The sequence below is a fragment of the Phocoena sinus genome, chromosome X, assembly GCF_008692025.1.
Source record: "Phocoena sinus isolate mPhoSin1 chromosome X, mPhoSin1.pri, whole genome shotgun sequence".
Classification (NCBI taxonomy): Eukaryota; Metazoa; Chordata; class Mammalia; order Artiodactyla; family Phocoenidae; genus Phocoena; species Phocoena sinus.
Window position 1 is genome coordinate 129594210 of NC_045784.1, and position 21923 is coordinate 129616132.

Sequence of the window (21923 nt, forward strand, 5' to 3'; positions counted from 1 at the left end):
GGAAGATCCCACGTGCCGTGGAGCAACGAAGCCCATGCGCCACAACTACTGAGCCTGCGCTCTAGAGCCCGAGAGTCACAACTACTGAACCCGCGTGCTACAATTACTGAAGCCCGCAAGCCTGGAGCCCGTGCTCCGCAACAAGAGAAGCCACCACAATGAGAAGCCCGCGCACCGCAACGAAGAGTAGCCCCCGCTCGCCGCAACTAGAGAAAGCCTGTGCGTGGCAACGAAGACCCAACGCAGCCAAAAATAAAATAAATTAAGTTTTAAGAAAAGATTTAAAAAATGTGCAAAGGCCTTGAATAGACATTACCCCGAAGATGATATACAAGTGGCCAACAAGCATACAAAAACATGCTCGACATCACTAATCATCAAGAAATGTAAATCAAAACCACAATAAATTACCTGACACCCATTAGAATGGTTACTATTTTCTTTAAAAACCCAAAAAAACCCAGAAAACGTCAAATAGTGTCAAGAATGTGGAGAAATTAGAAGTCTTGTGCACTGTTGGTGGGATTGTAAAATGGTGTAACTGCCATAGAAAATGGCAAGGAAGTTCCTCAGAAAATTAAACATAGAAGTACCATGTGGTCCAGCAATCCCACTTCTGAGTATGTATCTAAAAGAATCGAGAGCAGAGCTATTTACATATCCATGTTCGTGGCAGCACCATTCACGATAGTCAAGAGGTAGAAGCAACCTCAGTGTCCGCTGACTGATGAAAGGATGAACAAAATGTGGTCTATACACAAAATGGAATATTATTCCTCCTTAAAAGGAAGGAAATCCTGCCAGATGCTACAAAATGGGTGACCCTTGATGACATTATGTTATGTGAAATAAGTCAGTCACAAAAGACGAATATTGCACGATTCCACCTATGTGAGGTCCCTAGAATAGCCAAATTTATAGACACAGAAAGTAGAAGGGTGGGTGCCAGGGGCTGGGGAAAAGCAGAGTTGCTTAATGGATATAGCGTTTCAGTTTTGCAAGATGAAAAAGTTCTGGAGATCCGTTTCACAACAATGTGAGTGTACCTAGCACTGCTTAACCATACACTTAAAAATGGTTAAGATGGTAAACTTTATGTTATGTATTTTTGACCACAATAAAAAAATTGACTCAAGAAGAAACAGAAAACCTGAACAGTCCCATAATTACTAAAGAAATCGGCAATGTGATTTAAAATGTATGGATAGAGGGGCTGGTGGCTGCAACAACAAGGAAGGCCTAGATAGTTTTACAGATGTATTCCATCAAGCCTTTAAGGAACTGATAACCCTCGTCTTAGATAAATTGTTCCAGGGAACAGAAAAAGAGGACGTGCTCCAAAAACAACAACAAAACCCATCCAGCCACTACACCATGACAAAGTTGAGTTTAGCCCAGAAAATGCGAGGGTGGTTTAACATTAGATAATCAATTAACACAACTGAACACATTAACTGATGGGAGGAGGAACATTCTGTCATCAACTCAGTGCTTTTTCTGAATGCATTTGATAAAATTCAACATATAGCAAACTAGGACTGGAAGGGACCTGCCTTAATCTCATAAAGGTGTCTGTAAACACCCTCTGCAAACATCTTAATTAATGATGAAACCTTAAGAATATTCTCTTTGCTTCCATTCAACCTTGTACTGTCCAGGGAAGTAAAGTGAGAAAAAGAAACTGTAGTTAAAAGGACTGGAAAAGAAGAAACAAAGCAGTCATTCCTCCCAGATGGCATGACTGTGTAAGTAGAAAACCAAAAAGAATCCACAGGGGACTTCCCTGGTGGCACAGTGGATAAGACTATGAACTCCCAGTGCAGGGGGCCTGGGTTTGATCCCTGGTCAGGGAACCATATCCCACACGCATGCCGCAACTAAGAGCTCACGTGCCGCAACTAAGGAGCTGGCAAGCCGCAACTAAGGAGCCCGCCTGCCACAACTGACACCCAGTGCAACCAAATAAATTTTTTTAAAAAGTCACCTTCCTTGGAAAAACATAAAAAGAATCCACAAAGAATTATTAGCCCTAATACAAGCATTTATGAGGCTGCTTGAGACAAAATGCATACGCCAAAGTCAATTCTGTTTCCTTTGTTGTACACCGGAAACTAACACAACATTGTAAATCAACTGTACTTCAGTTTTTAAAAAGTCAGTTGTGTTTCTGTGTACCAGCAGCACAATCAGAAAGTGAATTAAGAAGAAGATAGCATTTATAATGCCATAAAAAAGCAAGTCCTGGGACTTCCCTGGTGGTCCAGTGGCTAAGGCTCTGCACTCCCAATGCAGGGGGCCTGGGTTCGATCCCTGGTCAGGGAACTAGATCCCGCATGCCGCTTCTAAAAGATCCCCCATGCCACAACAAAGATCCCTCACACAGCAACTAAGACCCGACGCAGCCAAACAAATAATAAATAAGTAAATATTTTTTAAAAAGCAAGTCCCTAGTAACAGCTCTACCAAACACGTGATGTTCAAGTCCTTAGGGGAAAATGTACTGAAAGGATCTTAATAACTAGAGAGAGGTGCTATGCTCAGAGGTGGGGAAATGATATTTTAGAGATGACTAGTCTTCAAAGGGATTCAAAATTCAACAAAACCTCCATTTACCTCTTCAAAAAAATCCCAACGGTGTTTCCTGGAACTTGACAAGCTGTTTTTGAAACTTCTAAGGAAAACTAAAGGGCCTAGAATAGGTGACAGAATTTTGAAAGATGATGACCCCCTCCCGGTATCAAGGCTTGCTTTTAAAGCTGTAGTAAGTAAAACAGGGATAGACAGAGAACTACATTCAACATCCTGCCATAAACCATAATGGAAAAGAATATAAAAAAGAATCTATATATGTGTATAACTGAGTCACTTTTCTGAACAGCAGAAATTAACACAACATTGTAAATCAACTATACTTCAATTAAAACATTAAAATAAAAAATAAGACGGGGGGACTTCCCTGATGGCACAGTGGTTAAGAATCCGCCTGCCAACGCAGGGGACACGGGTTTGAGCCCTGGTCCAGGAAGATCCCACAGGCCGCGGAGCAACTAAGCCCACGCGCCGCAACTACTGAGCCTGCGCTCTAGAGCCCGCGAGCCACAACTACTGAGCCCGCGTGCTACAACTACTGAAGCCCACGCGCCTATGGCCCGTGCTCCGCAACAAGAGAAGCCACCACAATGAGAAGCCCACGCACCGCAACGAAGAGCAGCCCCCACTCGCCGCAACCAGAGAAAAGCCCACGCGCAGCAAGGAAGACCCAACGCAGCCAAAACAAAGTCCAGCAAGGCATCACCATTTCACACCCACTGTATTGACCGAAAGTACGAAACACAAAGTAAAAGTACTAAGTCCAAGTACTGGTGAAGATGAGGAGAAACAGAAATAAATGTCTATACAGTGGCAGTGGGAGTGTCATGTGGGCCACCAGCTTGGAAAGCGATTCCTCCGCCCCTGGCAAACTCGGAGCGCACGTGCCCTATGACCCGGCGAGTCCCCTTCCAGCATCTAGAGAACCCCGCCCTCAGCAAGGCCGCCTCCCCACCCCTCGCAGGGATACTGATGGAAGGATCCCATGCAGCTGGACGAATGGGCCATCCACATGGATCGGCACAGATACATCTCCAAAGGCCAGCTGCGAGGGGAAGGAGCCACTGGCAGAAGGAAAACAACAGGATTCCCTTTGTGTAAGATGTTAAAACTCACAAAGCTTGCAAAGGTCCTTCACCGTTGCCACTGACTTCAGACTAGGGGCTGCCTGTCTTCTGCCTGGGACCGGTGGACACGGCCCTTGCAGGCCATACACATACATACTTATTAAAAATTGTGTTGCCTGGAGACAGATTTATTTTCTTCTGTGGAAAGGTAGGACAAATGTTCCCAGCGCTGGGACTGAAGGCGTCTGTCTTTCCCGAAGCCACCAAGGACACGTGTGTGCTGGGGTGGAGGCTGAGGAGGGACACGGTGGAGGGGAGGCGCCCAGCTGGCCATGGTGGGGGGACAGTCCTTCCAGTCTTAGTGTTCAGAGACCCTCCCCCATCACTCTCCCGACAGCCTGCCTCTCCCGGAGCTTCTAGATCCCTCCCTGGCCCCTTCTTGGGCATTTGGCCTTCCCCCTTGGGGGAGCGGGGTGTAGCCCTCCGGATCTGCTGGGCCTTCAGGTTCTGGGTCGCTTGCCTCCCCTGACGCCCCTGGTCTCCCAGTTCCCTCTTGTGACTCCCACCCACCCCCAGTGCTCTTCACCCCGAGCCAAGCTTCTTACGCTAAGACCCCACCAGCTCCATTGGCCACCTCCTCCTGCCTTGTGGGCCCCTCAGTCCTCCCCTCCACTGGCACCCCTGCTCCATAGGGAGTGACGCCCCAGCAGAAAGAGCCCAGGGATCTCCTGGATCCTTCTGCGTTCGCCGCTTACACCCTGTCCACCGCCACGTCTCCTGGGTCCCGCTCCCCCTCTCCACGCCTACAGCCCCCCCGATCCAGGTTTCCCCCATGCTCTCCACCCCTGGGCCGCCAGCTTGCGCTTGTTCAAATGCAAAGCCGTTTGCCAGCCCTCTGCAGCCTCGAAGCCCACCTCGACCAACTTGTGCTCCAGGTAGGAGAAAATGCCCTGTGGGCGCGTCACCGGCAGGCTTGGCCTCGGGCAGTCCCCATCTCCCTTCCTGCCCAATGCCTGCTGCCCTTCATGGTTCAGGGCCTCGTGGCCTGATGGTTAAGGGCAGGGACCCGCGGTCGACTCTCAGCCTTACCACTTACTAGCCCTGTGACTTTGTGCAAGTTTCCTAACCTTGCGAGCCTCAGTCTCCCCACCCGTGAACCAGGGGAAATAACTGCACCTGCTCTGGGGTCATTGGAAGGACTGAACTCTTAGACCAGCCCTGGTACATCGGAGGATGACAGTAGGAGTAGCGCCGTGTGCTTCAAGGTCAGCTTAAACTTCACTTCCTCTGTGATGCTCTCCGTGATGCCCTGAGCGCCCCCAGACTTGACTCCCCCTCCTTGGTGACCCACAGTGCCCTCCACAAATGGGCTGTCCTGGCAGTGGGGTCTCATCTGTTGTCAAGTAGTTCTGCCCCTGAGACCCGGGAGACTCTCGGGGCAGGTGGCTGTGGGCTTTGGCTCTGAACGGTGCCAGTGCCAGGGCCAAGTCTGGCGCTCAGTCAGGGCACTTCATGGAAGGCTATGGAATGCCCGCCTGCCCCCACCCCCCCCATGGGAGGGCACCGCCCCCTCTCACCTCCTCCGGGCAGGTGCGCGGCCGGCCCTCTGCCATGCCCACCGAGGCCGGCAGAGGGCAGCAGTGCCCTGCCCTGCGCCGTCGGGCAAAGGGGTGGGCGCGGAGGGGCTGGGCTTCCCGGGCCACCCAGGACAACTCGGGCTGGGAGCGATTGCATTGTGGGGAGGGAGACTGGGGCTCCTCCGGGACGCACTCCTGGCACCGCCAGCTGCTCCTCGGCCCGGCCGGCGGCCCGCTCAGGTAGGCAGGAGCCGGGGCTGGCTAGGGCGCGGGGTGCAGGGGTCGCCGGGTCGGGGTGGGGGGCGCCACCTGGGAGCCGGGAGAAGCCAGGGGTCCACAGGCCGACTAGCCCGAATCAGGCGAAAGCGCTTAGGCGCCAGCCCAAGTCCTGCGACGACACCTCCTGATGCCTGGGGGCACGGATCCCGCCCCCCCCCCCCCCCCCCCCCCCCCCGTCCTGGCCAACGGGTGGCCCTGGCGCTGGGAGGTAGGGCTGCGGCTGCTGCCCCCAAATGCGAGAGCTGGCGCCTCTGGCCACGGGGCAGGGCACGGGGTAGGGAAGCGGCCCGCCTGGCTCCCCGCTCCTACAGCCACCCAACTGGCCCAGCCAGGTGGCAGCGAGCCCTGTGGCTGTCACCTCACCCCTGAGCCTGCCTGCTGCTACCGCACCCTGTGGAGGAAACGGGGAGCCTGACTCAAGCACACCTGTTCCCGCACCTCGGGTCACGGCCTGAGCCCTGCCGCCTTGGTGTGCGGACGGTGCCCTCTGAGGGAGGCAGAGGAGCCGGCTGCCGGCTGCCACTCCCTTCCCCACCCCACACGTGAAGGGGGAGATCCAGACCCATCCTGGGATGGTATTTCCCCGAGCGAGCGGGAGGGGGACAGCCTGCGACCAGTTGCCAAGTCTGAAGCTAAGGGCTGGGTTCCCACCCCCTCCCGTGCATCCTCTATGCTGGCACCAGACTGTACCTGGCACGACTTTGCCAGTCCCTGGGGGTGGGGGGGCGTGAGGGGAGAAGGTCTCCCAGGCGGGCTGCCTTGGCCAGTCTCTCCCCTGCCCCCCGCCTGGACAAACGCAGGCATTGAGGGTCAGGACTCGCCTCCAGCCAGGCGCCAAGGCTACCGAGGGTGAGGCCTGCTATGCAGGGGCGCAGGGCCCTGGCCCTCGCAGGGGGGCTCCGTGGCCCACTCTGCACCCTTCACAGGGACCCCGGGGGGACACGGGGAGGAGCACGCTGGCTGGCACAGGGCGGGAGTGGGGGACTGGCTGTGTGGGTCTCATTTTTCTGGCTGAAGGAAACCCTGTCCCTTTGTCCCCAGATCCCAGGGGGTGTCTCTCTGGGGGTGGGGAGTGGCAGGGAGCCCCCTGGTCAGAACAGCCTGGATGGGGATAGGGACACCATATAGCGGGTCCCTGGCCTGGGCCTCTGGACAGAGGGGACATTGTTGGCGTGGAGGCAGGGCTGCCTTGGCCCGGCCACTATTGACAAAGCTGCCAGCTGTGGTGGAGCCTGGCTGCCAGGCCTCAGCCCTCCTGGCCTCCCTCCTCCCCCAGGGTTGAGTGTGAATGGAACCAAGCCTTGCCTGTCTCCCTCCTACTCAGGACAATGCCCCCCACAGCCATCCTGTGTCCGTCACCACTGCCCCGGGAGACGCCTCTGCTGCTGCCCTTCGCTGCGGTAAGTGCCTGAGTCCTGCGTCCCCAGAGACCCCCCTCTGGGGCAGGGAAGGCAGGTGAGGAGCGCGGAGGAGCCTGGAGCCTGGGCTCCCACGCGCTGCGCCTCCAGCTGCGGGCCGTCTGCCCCTCACCCGCCACAGACACTGCCACCGATACCAGGGTCCAGAGGAAACGGCCCTGTCCCCAGGCCAGGCCTGACCTTCCTGTCTGTATTCCCAAGATAAGGGCCCAGGGGCGTCCTCTGAGCTCTCCCCGCAGCTGGGGGGCCGGAGCCGGCAGGCTGCTGAATGACAGCGGGCCCACTCCTGGCTGGCACGCGCCCACACGCCCAGCTGTGCGGGACCTTGGCTCAACTCAGGACCTGGCTTCTGTGCCGGGGTCAGGAGGAGAGAGGCGTGAGGGGCCATCACGGCCCAGGGATTCGTGGCGCGTGTCACCTGGGCACTGCAGGAGGCTGCTGGGCAGCGGCTGCTAGGGCCCCTGGCCGGGAGGTGAGCTGGAAGGCGCAGCAGAACCCCGGATCAGAGCCTCCTCTGGAGGCTAGGGCCCCGCCCTTCCCCTCAGGGCTCAGCCTTGGGCCCCAAATGGGTGGGGAAGGGAGCCCATGCCCAGCTTCTGGCTAGGACTTTCTTTCAAGCTCTCCTCTCCCCTCCCGCCCTCTCTGGCTGTCCTCTTCTCACTCCACCCCCCCCACGTTAACCCTCCCCGTGCCAGTCCCAGTGGACCCTGGCTGCCGGGGCTGATGGGGCAAGGGACAGGCCTCCCCCAACCCCCTGCACCCTGGGTTGTCTCTTGGTGCCCCCCAACTCCCCCATCCCCGCTCTGAGCACCCCCAGCTCAGTCTGGGGCCCTCCCAGCCCTCTGTTCTCCTCTGCCTCGGCCCTGGCCACCGGCCCCTTGCTTCCTCTGGGGCAGGCAGCGGGGTGTCTGGCTCTCTCCTCTCTTCCGCTGGCTTCCCAGGGCAGCTTTTCTCTCCCACCCTCGCTGGCCCTCAGGCCCTGGTCTCTGGGCTCCTGTCCCCTTTCCCCTCGCCCTCCGTCGCCCTCCGCCGCCGCCCCCCACTCTCCGCCCTGCTCTCCTTTCTGTGGTCTCTCCTCTCTCTGCCACTCAGTCCTTCTGTTGGTGTTCCTGTGGCTTTTCAGGATCTGCCCCCTTCCACAATCTAGATGCATCTAAAGTAGATGAAGGAAATTCCTCATGCATGCGTACACCCCGCCCCCCACCTCCTGGGGACTCTCCGTACCCACCCCCCACCCCGCCCCGTCCCTGTCTCCCTCTGACTCTTTCCCTCTCCGCTTCCCCTGCTGCTCCCTGCCCCCGCTTTCTGCTGCTGTCTCTCTGCCTCTCCGTCCTTCTTCCCCTCCCCTTCTGTTGTCTCTGTCTCTCCTGGATTCTCCTTTTCCTCCTGCCCCCTCGTCCTCCATTCCCACGGCCGCCCTGACTCGTGCCTTCCTGCCCGGCCTCCCCCAGGGCCCCGCGATGGCGCCCCGGCCTCCACTGGGCGCCTGCCTGCTGCTCGTGCTGCCGCTGCTGTGCCCACCACTCGCCCCGACGTGGGCACACCGCTTCCCAGCGCCCAATACCACCCTCAACCGCTTGGCGCTGGCCCCAGGCCGGGGCGCGCTCTACGTGGGCGCGGTGAACCGCCTTTTCCAGCTCAGCCCCGCGCTGCGGCTCGAGTCGGTGGCTGTCACAGGCCCGGTCCTCGACAGCCCCGACTGTGTGCCCTTCCGGGAGCCGGCCGAGTGCCCGCAGGCCCGGCTCACCGACAATGCCAACCAACTGCTGCTGGTGAGCGGCCGGGCCCGGGAGCTGGTGGCCTGCGGGCAGGTGCGGCAGGGAGTGTGTGAGAAGCGGCGCCTCGAGGATGTGGCGCAGCTGCTGTACCGGGCCGAGGACCCCGGCGACGGGCAGTTCGTGGCTGCCAACGCCGTGGGCGTGGCTACGGTGGGCCTGGTGGTGCCCGGGCCAGGCGGGGACCTCCTGCTGGTGGCCAGGGGCCTGGCGGGCAAGCTGTCGGGCGGGGTGCCACCCCTGACCGTGCGCCAGCTGGCTGGGCCACAGCCCTTCTCCAGCGAGGGCCTGGGCCGCTTGGTGGTGGGCGACCTCTCCGACTACAACAACAGCTACGTGGCGGCCCTCGCTGACGCTCGCTCGGCCTACTTCGTCTTCCGCCGCCGTGGGGCCCGGGCACAGGCCGAGTACCGCTCCTACGTGGCTCGGGTCTGCCTGGGGGACGCCAACCTCTACTCCTATGTGGAAGTGCCCCTCACCTGCCGGGGCCACGGCCTCATCCAGGCCGCCTCCCTCGCCCCAGGCGCCTTACTGGGAGCGTTTGCTGCCGGCCCGAGGGGGGTGCAGGCAGCCCTGTGCGCCTTTCCCCTGGCCGACCTGGACGCGACCATGGAGCGGGCCCGGCGCCTTTGCTACACCACGGGCGGCCGGGGCCCCGGCGGCACGGAGGAAGCCACCGTGGAGTACGGCGTCACATCGCGCTGCGTCACCCTGCCGCCCGTGAGTGGCTGGGCCCGGGCCTCACCCCTGCCCTCTCACCTGAGGCTTTCCGCACCGCCACCTGGCAGCGGCTCCCGCCTCTCCCGCGGCCTCGTGTCGCCCGGCCTGCCACCCCGGCCCTGTCCCTCTGTGGACCTGCAGCATCTCTCTGACCAGGGCCGGGGCTGCCACACGTAGTCCTGGCCGAGGGCAGCTGGACGCTCCCATGCGACAATCGCCTGTGACCTCTGCTTTAGAGGATGGCAAGGAGGGGCCCGCCTGTCTGAGTCTCCTCGGCCAGTCTCTCCCTCTCTGCGGCGCAACCTTGAGCCCTTCTCGCCTGCTGCCTTGCCATCCTGGGCTGACTGCAGATCTGGGCCCAGGGAGGGTACCTCGTGCCTCTTCCAGGAATTGAATCCCCCCTCTCCGCCCCTGCAGGACTCCCCCGAGTCATACCCCTGTGGCGACGAACACACCCCGAGCCCCATCGCGGGCCGCAGGCCCCTGGAGGCGGGGCCTCTGCTGCAACTCAGAAACTCCATCAGCGCAGTCGCAGCCCTCCAGGCAGACGGACACACGATAGCGTTCCTGGGGGACATCCAGGGCCAGCTGCATAAAGTAAGGGCCTGGTGAAGGCGGGGCGGGCCTCGGCCAGACCCCCGGTCCCAGCCTCAATGCTGCCAGGCCGGGCCCGGCCTCAGTGGCCTGACTGGAGGCGCTCCTGCCCTGTGGGGGCTCCCAGAAGCCCCGTGAGTCACGGGTTCCTGCCACACCTCTCGGCCTGCGCCCTGCTGGCAGGTCGGAAAGCCAGGCCGCACACTGACGGCTGGTTCCCAGCCGATAAGAGGAGACTCTTGCCTTTTCATGACCTGCTTGTCTCCCCACAACTGCCCTTCCTCCCCTGGCACCCAAGGGCCCCACCCAGGGTGGCTCTGCCTCCCTAGCTGGGTGAGGCGACATGGGCAGGCTGGATGCCCGTGGGCCTGCCCCACCCTCCACGGCACGGCCTGGCCGCCCTGGGCCGGCAAGAAGGGGAGACAGCTCTGGGGGCCGGGATGCTCCCCGGGAACCCCAGCCGGGACAGCACCTGCTCCGAACGGTTAGCCTGCGGCCATCTTGAGAGCAGGCCTTGGCTCGGCGGGCTGGCCCAGCCCTGCCCTTGTCATCCCCCCAGGTCTTCCTCAATGGCACCCGAGGCCAGGTGTACCACTCACAACAAGTGGGGCCCCCGGGCTCGGCCATCAGCCCCGACCTGCTGGTGGACAGCAGTGGCAGCCACCTCTACGTGCTGACTTCCCAGCAGGTGAGGGCTGTCCCGGGGGTGGGGGGTGAGCACACGAGGCCCGAGGCCCTGCAGCCACCACCTCCGTACCCCGCCGCCTGTCCAGGTGGACCGCTTACCCGTGGCAGCCTGCCCCCAGTTCCCCGACTGCAGCAGCTGCCTCCAGGCCCGGGACCCCCTGTGCGGCTGGTGCGTCCTGCAGGGCAGGTGAGTGGGGGCCGCTCCCGGAGCACTTCTAGGTGGGCCAGGAGGCCGGGTCGCGTCCCCGAGGTGGGACGCAGGGCCGTCGCTGAGTTCCCCCATCCTGCCCTGCGTACCCAACCGAGAATCTGGTGGCGTCCCCTTCCCCCCGCTGCCCAGCCTGTCCACTTCTCCTCCCCCCAGCCCCCTCTGGGCCAGGCCTCCGTCACCTCTCTCAGGTGTCCCCTGGCCCGGTCCAGCTCCTCTCCAGCCCACGCTCCACACGGCAGCCTCAGGAATCCCTCACGGCAACCCTAAGTCAGGTTCACGTGCTCGTGCGCTTGGCCCCTTCCTCTCTGAGCAGAGTCCCTTTCACCCCCACTGCTCGCTGCGCTCCAGCTGGGCCGTCCTCCCAAGCCCCTTGCCGCAAATCACCCAGGGAGCCTGAGTCCCACACAGGGACCCAACGGGCCCCTGCCCCACAGGTGTACCCGCAAGGGCCAGTGCGGGCGGGCGGCCCAGCCCAACCAGTGGCTATGGAGCTACGAGGACGGCCGCTGCCTGCACATCCAGAGCCTGCTGCCGGCCCAGCACCCTCGCCAGGAGCAGGGCCAGGTCAGATGCCTGCCGCCGCCTGCCGGGGCGGGGGCTGCCCCGTCTTCCTCCTCTCCTGCTGCCTCTGCTCCCAGCCCTCCCTTGCCCTGGATCCCTCTCCCTCGGCGAGCTGGGCCCCCCAGGAGGCCCCCGCCTGCTGTGCTTTCCTCGCGTGCGTCGCAGGTCACCTTGTCTGTGCCCCGGCTGCCCACCCTCACCGTGGACGAATACTTCCACTGTGCCTTTGGGAACTATGACAGCTTGGCTCACGTGGAAGGGACCCACGTGGCCTGCGTCACCCCTCCCCAAGACCAGCTGCCGCATAACCCTCCAGGCACAGGTGAGGGGCGCCCGGGGCGAGGGGCAAGGGGGGAGCCGGAGGGGCAGGAGCCACATGGCCGCCCCTGCCACCACCATATGCCCCCCCAGAGCACATCACCTTGCCCCTGGCCCTGATGTTCGAGGACGTGGTCGTGGCTACCACCAACTTCTCCTTCTACGACTGCAGTGCCGTGCAGGCCTTGGAGGCGGCTGCTCCGTGAGTGCCGGGCCCAGCCGCTGGGTAGGGGTGGTGACTCCCGATGGCGCCCCACCTGAGCAGTCCCCCGTCCCCCCAGGTGCAGTGCTTGTGTGGGCAGCCGCTGGAGGTGCCACTGGTGCCCCCAGAGCAGCCGCTGTGTGTACGGGGAACGCTGCCCGGAGGGCGAGAGGACCATCTACAGTGCCCAACAGGTGGGCGGGCCCAGCCTGCTGGCTTCTCTTCACCTCCGCCGTGCGCCCGCCCTACCCCAGGCCCGCCTAGGCCCCTCGACTCCTGAAGCACTAAGGGGTCTCCTTCCCCCAGGTGGACATCCAGGTGCGGGGCCCAGGGGCTTGTCCCCGGGTCGAGGGCCTGGTAGGCCCCCTCCTGGTGCCTGTGGGCTGGGAGAGCCGTTTGGCCCTGCGCGTGCGGAACCTTCAGCATTTCCGGGTGAGCATTCCGGTGGGTGGGGGAACAGCGACAGCGGGGGAGGGGCAGTGGTAGCGGCTGACAGCGTCCAGGATGCTGACAGAGCCCACCCCCAGGGCCTGCCTGCCTCCTACCACTGCTGGCTGGAGCTGCCCGGAGAACTGCAGAGGCTGCCAGCCTCCCTGGAGGAGGTGGCCGGGGACGCCGGCCTCATCCACTGCCAGGCCCAGCAGGTGGGCAGCTGCCCCACAGACTCACCTGCCACTGGACGCCCGGGCCCTCAGGGGCTCGCCCCCTTCAGCCTGTCGTCACTCAGGAGGCCTGCCGTGGGCAGGCCTGGGCGTGCACAGGAACGTGGTGCCCACAGCCCCTGCTGGGAGATGCGGGGGCCCTGAACAATGGCACCCATTCTGGGAGGAGCGTCCTGGAGGAGGCGGGCGGGGGTCAGGGGGTGTCCCGAGTTGGGTCGGGCCTGACCCCGCCCTCCACCCACAGTTCCAGCCCTCCATGGCCCAGCGGGAGCTCCCGGTGCCCATCTACGTCACCCGGGGCGAGGGCCAGAGGCTGGACAATGCCCGCACTCTTCATGGTGAGCCTGGGGGCGGCACAGCAGGCAGGGCGGGGTGTGCAGCCGGGGGAGGCGCCTCAGCGCACCGCCTGGCCTTTCCTAGTGACCCTGTACGACTGCGCCGTGGGCCACCCCGACTGCAGCCACTGCCAGGCGGCCAGCGGGAGCCTGGGCTGCCTGTGGTGCAGCCACGACCGGCCCACCTGCCGCTACGGGCCGCTGTGCCCGCCTGGGGCCGTGGAGCTGCTGTGTCCCGCACCCAGCATCGACGCGGTGAGTCCCCAGCCCTCCCCTACGGCCCAGCCTCTCACTCATCCCCCATCCCCCATCGCGGTCCGCCTGGCCCCGCCCTGCCCCCCACTGTCTCAGCTTTACCAGGGTCAGCGCAGCCCTGCCCCAGGCCCCCAAACCCTAGCAGCTGTGTCCCACCTCGGTCTGGTCGGCTGGCCAGGCACCCCCCGACACCTCAAAGGAGGAGCAGGTTGGGGGCATCCCATCACCACCCTTCCCTGTTGCAGATTGAGCCCCTGACCGGCCCCACTGAGGGCGGCTTGGCCCTCACCATCCTGGGCTCCAACCTGGGCCGGGACTTTGCCGACGTGCAGGACGCCGTGAGCGTGGCTGGCCGGCCCTGCAGCCCTGACCCCTCTCTCTACCGCATCTCTGCCCGGTGAGGCATCCTGGCAGCCGGGGGCGGAGGGACGCCCTCCCAAGGAGGCCCTCAGAGACTGGCCGCCCAGAGAGAAGGGAGGCTCGCAGCCAAGAAACGTGGGCCCGGGTCAGATGCGCCGAAGGAAGATGAGGCCGGGGGAAGGGAGGGGGGGCTGGCAGCGAGAGGAGTGGAGGGGGTGGGCTCTGGGCAGCGGCTGGCAGGCGGCCTGCAGCTCCCGACAGGCGAGGGCTCGGCCCACGGGGCTCCTGAGCAGCTATCGGGCCTTCGCTCTGCAGAATTGTGTGTGTGACATCTCCTGCCCCCAACGGCACCGTGGGCCCAATCCAAGTGGCCGTTAAGAGTCGGCCACCGGGCATCTCAACCCAGCACTTCACCTACCAGGTCAGTGCCCACCCAGGGTGCTCCCCACAGAGGGGGTAGTAGAAAGAAGGGACAGGAGGGCAGTGACACCTACGTGAGGATTTCCAACCTGACCTAAGGTTAGTGGGAAGCGTCACCTCATGTCCAGGAGGGAAGCCACGCGATCCGAGTGATCGCTCTGGCCACTGAGTGGACGGTGGGCTGTGGGCAGTGGCGGGATGGTGAGGACGCTGCCCACCGGCCGCTGTCCAGGAGGGAGGCAAGCAGCGGAAGCAGTGAGTGCAGCGGCCGCCGGATGGCCGGGGGACCACTCGGGGACGCAGAGCTGTCAGGACTTGCTGCCCACCCGGCTGCCTGCGGGCAAGGGGATGGGGGAGAGCAGGGATGCCTCCAGGTGCCAGCCCGAGCCCTCGAGACTTGCTGGAGCCAGAGAGCCTGGGGTGGGAGCAGTGGGTGCAGGGGCAGGGGCAGCACCCCAAGGAGGTGACTGGATCTTGGGGCTTAGAGCTGCGGGGAGGGGGGCCTGGGAGGTGCAAGCCGCGGCAGAGGACGAGGAGACGCAGCGAGGAGAGAAGAGCACCCCCTGGTGGGGCAGGGCGGCTGGCAGGAGAGCTGCGGGGCTGCAGAAGCTGGGCACAGGGCTTCCAGAGGGAGAGCAGGGTCAGCCGTGGCCCAGGAGGCAGAGCTGAGAAGTGGGCCTCCACGTGCCCCAGCTTGCCCTGTCCCCCAGGACCCCGTCCTGCTGAGCCTGAGTCCCCAGTGGGGCCCCCAGGCAGGGGGCACCCAACTCACCATCCATGGGCAGCACCTGCAGACGGGAGGCAACATCAGTGCCTTTGTGGGCAGCCAGCCCTGTCGTATGTGAGTCCCTCCTCCTGACCCCAGCTGGTCGCTGTCAGCTGGGGATACTCCCTATGGGCCCCAGCGTCCCCTTGCGTACAATGGGGGCGATGAGCTCAGGGCTCCCCAAGGCCCCCGTGAAAGTCCCAGGTCCACGGCTGCCGTGCCCACCCCAGGGGTCTCTGCCCTTGGTGAGGGAGGCAAAGCAGGCCTCTGGTGGGGAGGCCGGGCTGAGGCTAGAGCCCAAGATGCCAGATACCTCCCCACCCTGCAGAAGGGAGCCAGTGTGTCCTGAGGCCATCGTGTGCCACACCACGCCCCAGGCCAGCCCAGGAGAAGCTGTGGTTCGAGTGGTCTTCGGCCGTGCCCAGCGCACGCTGCTCGCCAGCCCCTTCCACTACACCGCCGACCCCCAGCTCGTGGCGGCGGAGCCCAGCGTCAGCTTCCGGGGGTGAGGACCTGATCCACCCGGGGCAACCTGTGCACCCTGCCGGGAGGGTGGGCAGCCAGGACCGGACTGGGCTGCCCGCCGCCCCTGGTCCTGCTGAGTGCTATCCTGGCGCAGGGGCGGGCGGCTGATCCGAGTCAGGGGCACGGGCCTGGACGTGGTAGAGCGGCCCCTGCTGTCCGTGTGGCTGGAGGCCGCAGAGGAGACGGCTGTGGCGGTGCAGCCCCGGGACCCGACCCCCAGGGGGAGCTGTCGGGCCCCCGCCGCAGCCCCCCAGGCTTGCACCCAGCTTGAGGGGGGCCTGCTGCAGGTGAGGCCCCACCAGCAGGTGACGCCGTGCCCCGCGAGGGGGCGGGGTGGCCCCCACGTCCCTGGGAGCGAGCGGGCAGCCCCGGCTCACCCTGCCTCGTCCCGGCCCCGCCGCCTCGCAGTGCTCCACCGTCTGCTCCGTCAACTCGTCCAGCCTCCTCCTGTGCCGGAGCCCTGCAGTGCCGGACGGGGCCAGCCCCCGGCGCGTCTTCTTCGCCCTGGACAACGTGCATGTGGACTTCGCCCGCGCCAGTGGGGGCCAGGATTTCCTGTACCAGCCCAACCCCCGCCTGGCCCCACTCAGCCGAGCCCGCCCCTACCGCCTCAAGCCAGGCCACATCCTGGACGTGGAGGTGAGGCCTCCTGCCGGCCGCCGCTGCGCGGGGGCTGTGGGCACCAGCTGGGTGGCTCGACTCAGGCCCCGGATCCGGCTTCCAGGGTGAGGGTCTCAACCTGGGCATCAGCAAGGAGGAGGTGCGCGTGCACATCGGCGACGGCGAGTGCCTGGTGAAGACTCTCACGCTCACCCACCTGTACTGCGAGCCGCCCGCGCGGGCCCCGCAGCCCACCAATGGCTCCAGACCCCTGCCGCAGTTCGTGGTGAGGCTGGGCCCGGGGTGCCGGGCTGGGCGGGCGGAGCGCTGCAGGCCGGCGCTCAAGAGCCCCGTGTCCCCGCTGCAGGTGCAGATGGGCAACGTGCGGCTGCCGCTGGGCCCCGTCCAGTACGAGGCTGAGCCCGCGCTCTCTGCCTTCCCCGTGGAGGCCCAGGCGGGCCTGGGCCTGGGCGTGGCCGTGCCGATCGCCGCCGTGCTCCTCCTGACCCTCGTGTACAGGTGAGGGGGCCGCCCTGCCACGCGCGCGCCCGCCCCAACTCCCCTCCTCACCTTCGGAAAGGGTGGCCCACGGCGGGCCTCTGCGCAGGCGGCCATCTTGGCGCAGTGGCCTCGGCCCAGGCAGTTCTGGTCCCGTGGCTGACACCTGGCCCCTGGGCCGCAGGCACAAGAGCAAGCAGGCCCTGCGGGACTACCAGAAGGTTCTGGTGCAGCTGGAGAACCTGGAGATCGGCGTAGGCGACCAGTGCCGAAAGGAGTTCACAGGTCGGGAGAGGGCGGTGGGGAGAGGGTAGAGGGCGGACCTGGGCCTGAGCTCACACCTCAGTGGCTCCTGGCCTACAGACCTGATGACAGAGATGACTGACCTCAGCAGCGACCTGGAGGCCAGCGGGATCCCCTTCCTGGACTACCGCACGTACGCCGAGCGCGCCTTCTTCCCCGGGCGCGGCAGCTGCCCGCTGCAGCCTGCCCTCGAGGGGCCCGGGGAGGAGGGCCGCCGCGCGCCGGTGCGCCAGGGTCTCATGCAGCTCTCCAACCTGCTCAACAGCAAGCCCTTCCTCCTTACGGTGAGGGCCGCAGGGGCGGGAGGCGGGCCTGGGCGAGGAAGCGGGCCAGGCAGCAGGTGTGGGCTCGGGCGTGGGAGGATGTGTGGGGCGCAGGGCTTCCCGGGGTGGGTGCCAGCACCCCCTCCTCCCGCCTAGCTCATCCACACCCTGGAGGAGCAGCCCAGCTTCTCCCAGCGGGACCGCTGCCTCGTGGCTTCGCTGCTGTCCCTGGCGCTGCACGGCAAGCTCGAGTACCTGACCGACATCGTGAGGACGCTGCTCGGAGACCTGGCTGCCCATTACGTGCAGAAGAACCCCAAGCTCATGCTACGCAGGTTGGCCTTGGCCTGGCCGGTCCCGGCAGCAGGGGAGCTGGCTCCGTCCAGCCTTGTCCTGGCGTGCATGGGGCTGGGAAGCCCTGGGAGGCGGGCTGGGTCCGGAGCCGCTGGTGGGGAAGCAGATGGGCACCCTGAGCGGCAAGCCGGGCACAAAGGGTGGCCAGGCGGAGCAGCTCTGCCCTCCCGCTACCGCCTGCCTCAGCCTGGAGACAGGGTGGCCCTGCAGCAGCCCCTCTGACCCGGGGCCCGCTCCCTGCAGGACGGAGACTATGGTGGAGAAGCTGCTCACCAACTGGGTGTCCATCTGTCTCTACGCCTTCCTGAGGGTGAGGGCCCCTCTCCCCTCACGCCATTCTGGGGCTGCTGCCTCTGGCCTCACTGATCTGCGCCCCCATTCCGCCCAGGGGCCTCGGGCTCGAGGGCGGGGGGGTCGGTGAGGGAAGGCTACGAACATTTGCCCGGCTGGATGTGAAGCAGAGGCTGCTGGTGTTGCCTGCCGTCCATCTTCGCTCTGTGCAGCGGGCCGCCCCTCCCTGCCCGCACCGCCCACCGCCCCCCAGCTGACGCCAGCCCTTCCTGGTGGTTGCAGGAGGTAGCGGGTGAGCCGCTCTACGTGCTCCTGCGGGCCATCCAGTACCAGGTGGACAAGGGCCCCGTGGACGCCGTGACGGGCAAGGCAAAACGGACCCTGAACGACAGCCGCCTGCTGCGGGAGGACGTGGAATTCCGGGCCCTGACGCTGACGGTGCTGGCTGGCCCGGGGGTTGGTGGGGCTGCGGCGGGCAGCGTGGTGCAGCGCGTGCCCGCCCGGGTGCTCGACACGGACACCATCACCCAGGTCAAGGAGAAGGTGCTGGACCAAGTCTACAAGGGCACCCCCTTCTCCCAGAGGCCCTCAGTGCACGCCCTAGACCTCGGTGAGAACCTACCCCTCCTGCCCCGCCCGAGGCTCTTCTCACCTGTGGCCACTCGGCTCCGCCCTACGGGAACAGGCCGTGGGCTGACCGGCTTCCCTGGGTCCCCCCAAGAGTGGCGCTCAGGCCTGGCCGGTCACCTAACCCTGTCGGACGAGGACCTGACCTCAGTGACTCAGAACCGCTGGAAGAGACTCAACACCCTGCAGCATTACAAGGTGCCGGGCAGGTGGGCGCTGGGGGCAGGCTCCCGCCTTGGGTCAGCCAGGGAGGGAGCCCAGCCTCTGCTCCCCTCCCCGCCAGGTCCCGGATGGAGCCACGGTGAGGCTCATTCCCCAGCTGCACAACGGAGGCGCCGTCTCCCAGAGCCCGGCCCCGAGCTGCCCCTCTGGGGAGAGTGAGTCCCGTGGCCCAGCCGCACCAACCTGCCCCCGACTTCGAGGTGGGCAGGCCGGAGTCCCGGTCATGCCGTCTGCCGTGTCCGGGTCTCCCCAAACCTCGCCAGCGGGGAAGCCACAACTCCAGGCTGAGCCGGGGGCCCGGGGTGGACGAGGGCGGCGGTGCGTCCGGGTCGGGAAGCTCCAGGGCCGTGGGGTGCTGGGCCGAGCGAGCCCCTGGGCTGCCACCCTGTCCTCCACATCTCTCTTACCCTGCGGCCCTCGGCGCCCCCCACCCTGCCCCACCTCACCAGGGAAGCAGGCTGGGCCTCCCCGGCCGGCGGCATGAGGGTGCACAGGACTGAGGCCCGGCTTCTGTGCCCTCAGACGTCCCCGCGCCGGAGGACGGTGAGGACGGCGGGGTCCGCCTCTGGCACCTGGTGAAAGTCACCGATGAGCCAGAAGCAGCGAAGGCGCGGCGCAGCAGCCTGAGGGAGCCGGAGCGGGAGCGGACGCGGGCCAAGGCCATTCCGGAGATCTACCTCACCCGCCTGCTGTCCATGAAGGTAGGTGGGCCGGGGAGCTGGGGTGACGGGGCGGCCCCACCCACTGAGGCAGGCCGCGGCTGGCCGCGGCTTCGAGGCGCACACACCCTGCCCCCCCCCCATACCGCCCGCGCCCTGCCTTCTAGGGCACACTGCAGAAGTTTGTGGACGACGCCTTCCAGGCCATCCTCAGCGTGAACCGGCCTGTGCCCATCGCTGTCAAGTACCTGTTTGACTTCCTGGACGAGCTGGCCGAGAAGCACGGCATTGAGGACCTGGAGACCTTACACATCTGGAAGACTAACAGGTGCCTCGCCTGCTGCCCCCGTGCAGAGAGGACGCTGGCAGGGCGGGGGCGACAGGGCCGGGACAGAAGCCCAGGGCCCGGCGGCCCTCGCCCTGGGTTCCCGGCTGCCCCCGCACGGGCTCGCAGGCCAGCTCCCCGCGCAGCTCAGGGCCGGGGACCAGGCTGAGGATGGGAGCTGGGGCAGCCTGCTCACGCCGCGGCTGGCCCGTGTCCCCAGCCTACTCTTGCGGTTCTGGGTGAACACCCTGAAGAACCCACAGCTCATCTTTGACGTGCGGGTGTCGGACAACGTGGACGCCGTCCTCACCGTCATCGCCCAGACCTTCATGGACTCCTGCACCATCTCGGAGCATAAAGTGGGCCGGGTGAGGGCAGAGGAAGAAAGCCTGGCGGGGGAGCCACGGGGGCTCGGAGCAGAGCCCTGGGTGGGGCTGGGGGGGCACGAGTGGCACAGTCAGAAAACCAGGGCAGAGCTCCCCAGCTCCCGCTCACGCCCACCCCTGCCCAGAACAGGATTCCCCCGTGAACAAACTGCTCTACGCCCGGGAGATCCCTCGCTACAAGCAGATGGTGGAGAGGTAGGTGTCGGGGCATCACGGACGAGGGAATGGGTGCTGCCTGCCCCTAACTCTGTCCCCTCCTCCAGATACTACTCCGACATTCGCCAGAGCTCTCCGGCGAGCTACCAGGAGATGAACTCGGCTCTGGCCGAGCTCTCGGGGGTGAGGCCCGGCCCAGAGGGTGCACCCTTCCACACCTGGGGCGGGGGAGGCGGGCAGAGGGGAAGGGGGAGGCTTGGCTCGACGCCCGGGCTGGGGCCTCAACCCCCGCGTGCTGCCCCTAGAATTACACCTCCGCTCCCCACTGTCTGGAAGCTCTGCGAGAACTCTACACCCACATCCACAGGTACTACGACCAGGTGAGGCCCGGGGCACTCGGGGGGAGGGGCATGCCTCCAGAGCCCGGAGCCCAGAGCCCAGAGGGAGGCCCCAGGAGTCTCCCTGGGGGCGAGAGGCAGTGTCCAGGCCCAATCTGGACAGAGGAGAGGAAAGGCCCAGGTTGGGGAAGGGGCTCGGCATCCGTCCGGATTCCTCAGGGAGCTCTGGCTCCCCAGGCTGCTACTGAGATGGAGCCAGGGCAGGGCGGCCGGTGGGCCGAGGGCCAGGGCCTCAGGCGGGCCGGCCTCCTCTGCTCTGGTAGATCATCAGTGCCCTGGAGGAGGACCCTGTGGGCCAGAAGATGCAACTGGCCTGCCGCCTGCAGCAGGTTGCCGCCCTGGTGGAGAACAAGGTGACTGACCTGTGAGCTGGGCAGCAGCAGGATCTGCCGGTTCAATGCCCTGGACGGAGCCTGGAAGGAGCCGGCGACACGGGAGTGGCCGGCAGAGAGCGGGAGCGGCTCCCTGCTGCCTACCCGCCCCCCCGCACCCCCTCCGCTTCCCTCCTTCCCCGCCTGGGTTTCTAACTTATAGCCATCCTTTCTCCCTCCCCCTTCCCCACTGTATTTATGTTTGCTGGAGCATCACATCTGGAAATAAAATAGAAATGTCTTTAGAAGAAGCCCAATGCCCAGCCCCACCTTCGCCTGTGAGTCTCTTCAGTGCCCCAGCACAGCCCTCCCCTCGGCCCAGGGCTACAACTTCTGCTACCTGAGAAAAAGAGGACTCCGAGGCCTTGCTCTCCTCCCTCCCCTGACCCCTGCGGGAAAGGTGCCCCTGCCCTCAGGCCCCCATCTATGCCACCCCATCCTCCCAGTCCTTTCCTTGGCACAGGGACGTAGAACCAAGTGTCGCCAGTCACTGCCAGGTCCCCTCCGCTTCCCTCTGACTCTGACAGTCCCCAGCTGGCCTCCTGGCTCCCCTCTTCGCCCCCCAGCCCTCCTGGGAGCAGCCAGTGTTCTTTCTGAAGAGCCAAAGTGCCCACCGGTCTCTGCCGGAAGCCCACAGTAGTGCCCACAGGCTCGGGGGGCTCCTTGGCCGCCCAAGGCCTCCCCTCGTCTTCCCCACCCACGCCAGCCACGGAGGTCTCCAGCCCATCCTGCTGCCTCCCTGGAGGCTTCCCCACCCACCCCCTTTCTGGGGACCCAATTCTTCTTCCTGGTCCCTTGGATGGGGTCCCAAGGTCACAAGCTCCAAGGGCTCTCTGCCTGACCCGGACACCTCTGCCACTAGCCCACTAGAGCTGTGGGCTTACTTGCTTCCCACTTGAGGACCCCTGAGGGCGGGGCCAGGAAGAACAGCTCCCTACGCCTCCTACGTGGATATGTGCACGTCTTGGAGCCAGTAAGCAAGGGAGGGCTGGGCCGCAGGGAGCCGGGAGAGACCGTGCAGCAGTAGAGTCCCAGGCGGGCCATCCCCAGGCCGTCACTCAGGCCCGACACCTGTGGTGGGAAGAGCTGCCCGCAGCTCACGCCCCTGACCTTTGCCTGGCCAGGGCCCCCAGCGACGCTACACTGAGG

At 64.6% G+C, this 21923-nt stretch overlaps 1 protein-coding gene across 1 annotated transcript; it reads left to right on the forward strand.

The window, feature by feature from the left end:
- Positions 1-6894: 6894 nt before the first annotated feature.
- Positions 6895-20976, forward strand: PLXNB3 (plexin B3). The gene is made up of 35 exons (XM_032620988.1): positions 6895-6912; positions 8382-9425; positions 9843-10022; positions 10579-10707; positions 10793-10893; positions 11352-11481; positions 11644-11800; positions 11890-11998; positions 12078-12192; positions 12305-12430; positions 12526-12642; positions 12905-12998; positions 13081-13250; positions 13496-13647; positions 13926-14031; positions 14741-14871; positions 15125-15301; positions 15416-15608; positions 15730-15960; positions 16046-16207; positions 16289-16440; positions 16604-16704; positions 16783-17006; positions 17142-17320; positions 17583-17649; positions 17913-18240; positions 18352-18455; positions 18541-18679; positions 19002-19180; positions 19306-19466; positions 19684-19831; positions 19980-20044; positions 20113-20188; positions 20311-20385; positions 20667-20976. The coding sequence occupies exons 2-35, from the start codon at positions 8391-8393 to the stop codon at positions 20769-20771; spliced, it is 5718 nt and encodes a 1905-aa protein (XP_032476879.1). The 5' UTR covers positions 6895-6912; positions 8382-8390; the 3' UTR covers positions 20772-20976.
- The last annotated feature ends 947 nt before the right edge of the window (positions 20977-21923 follow it).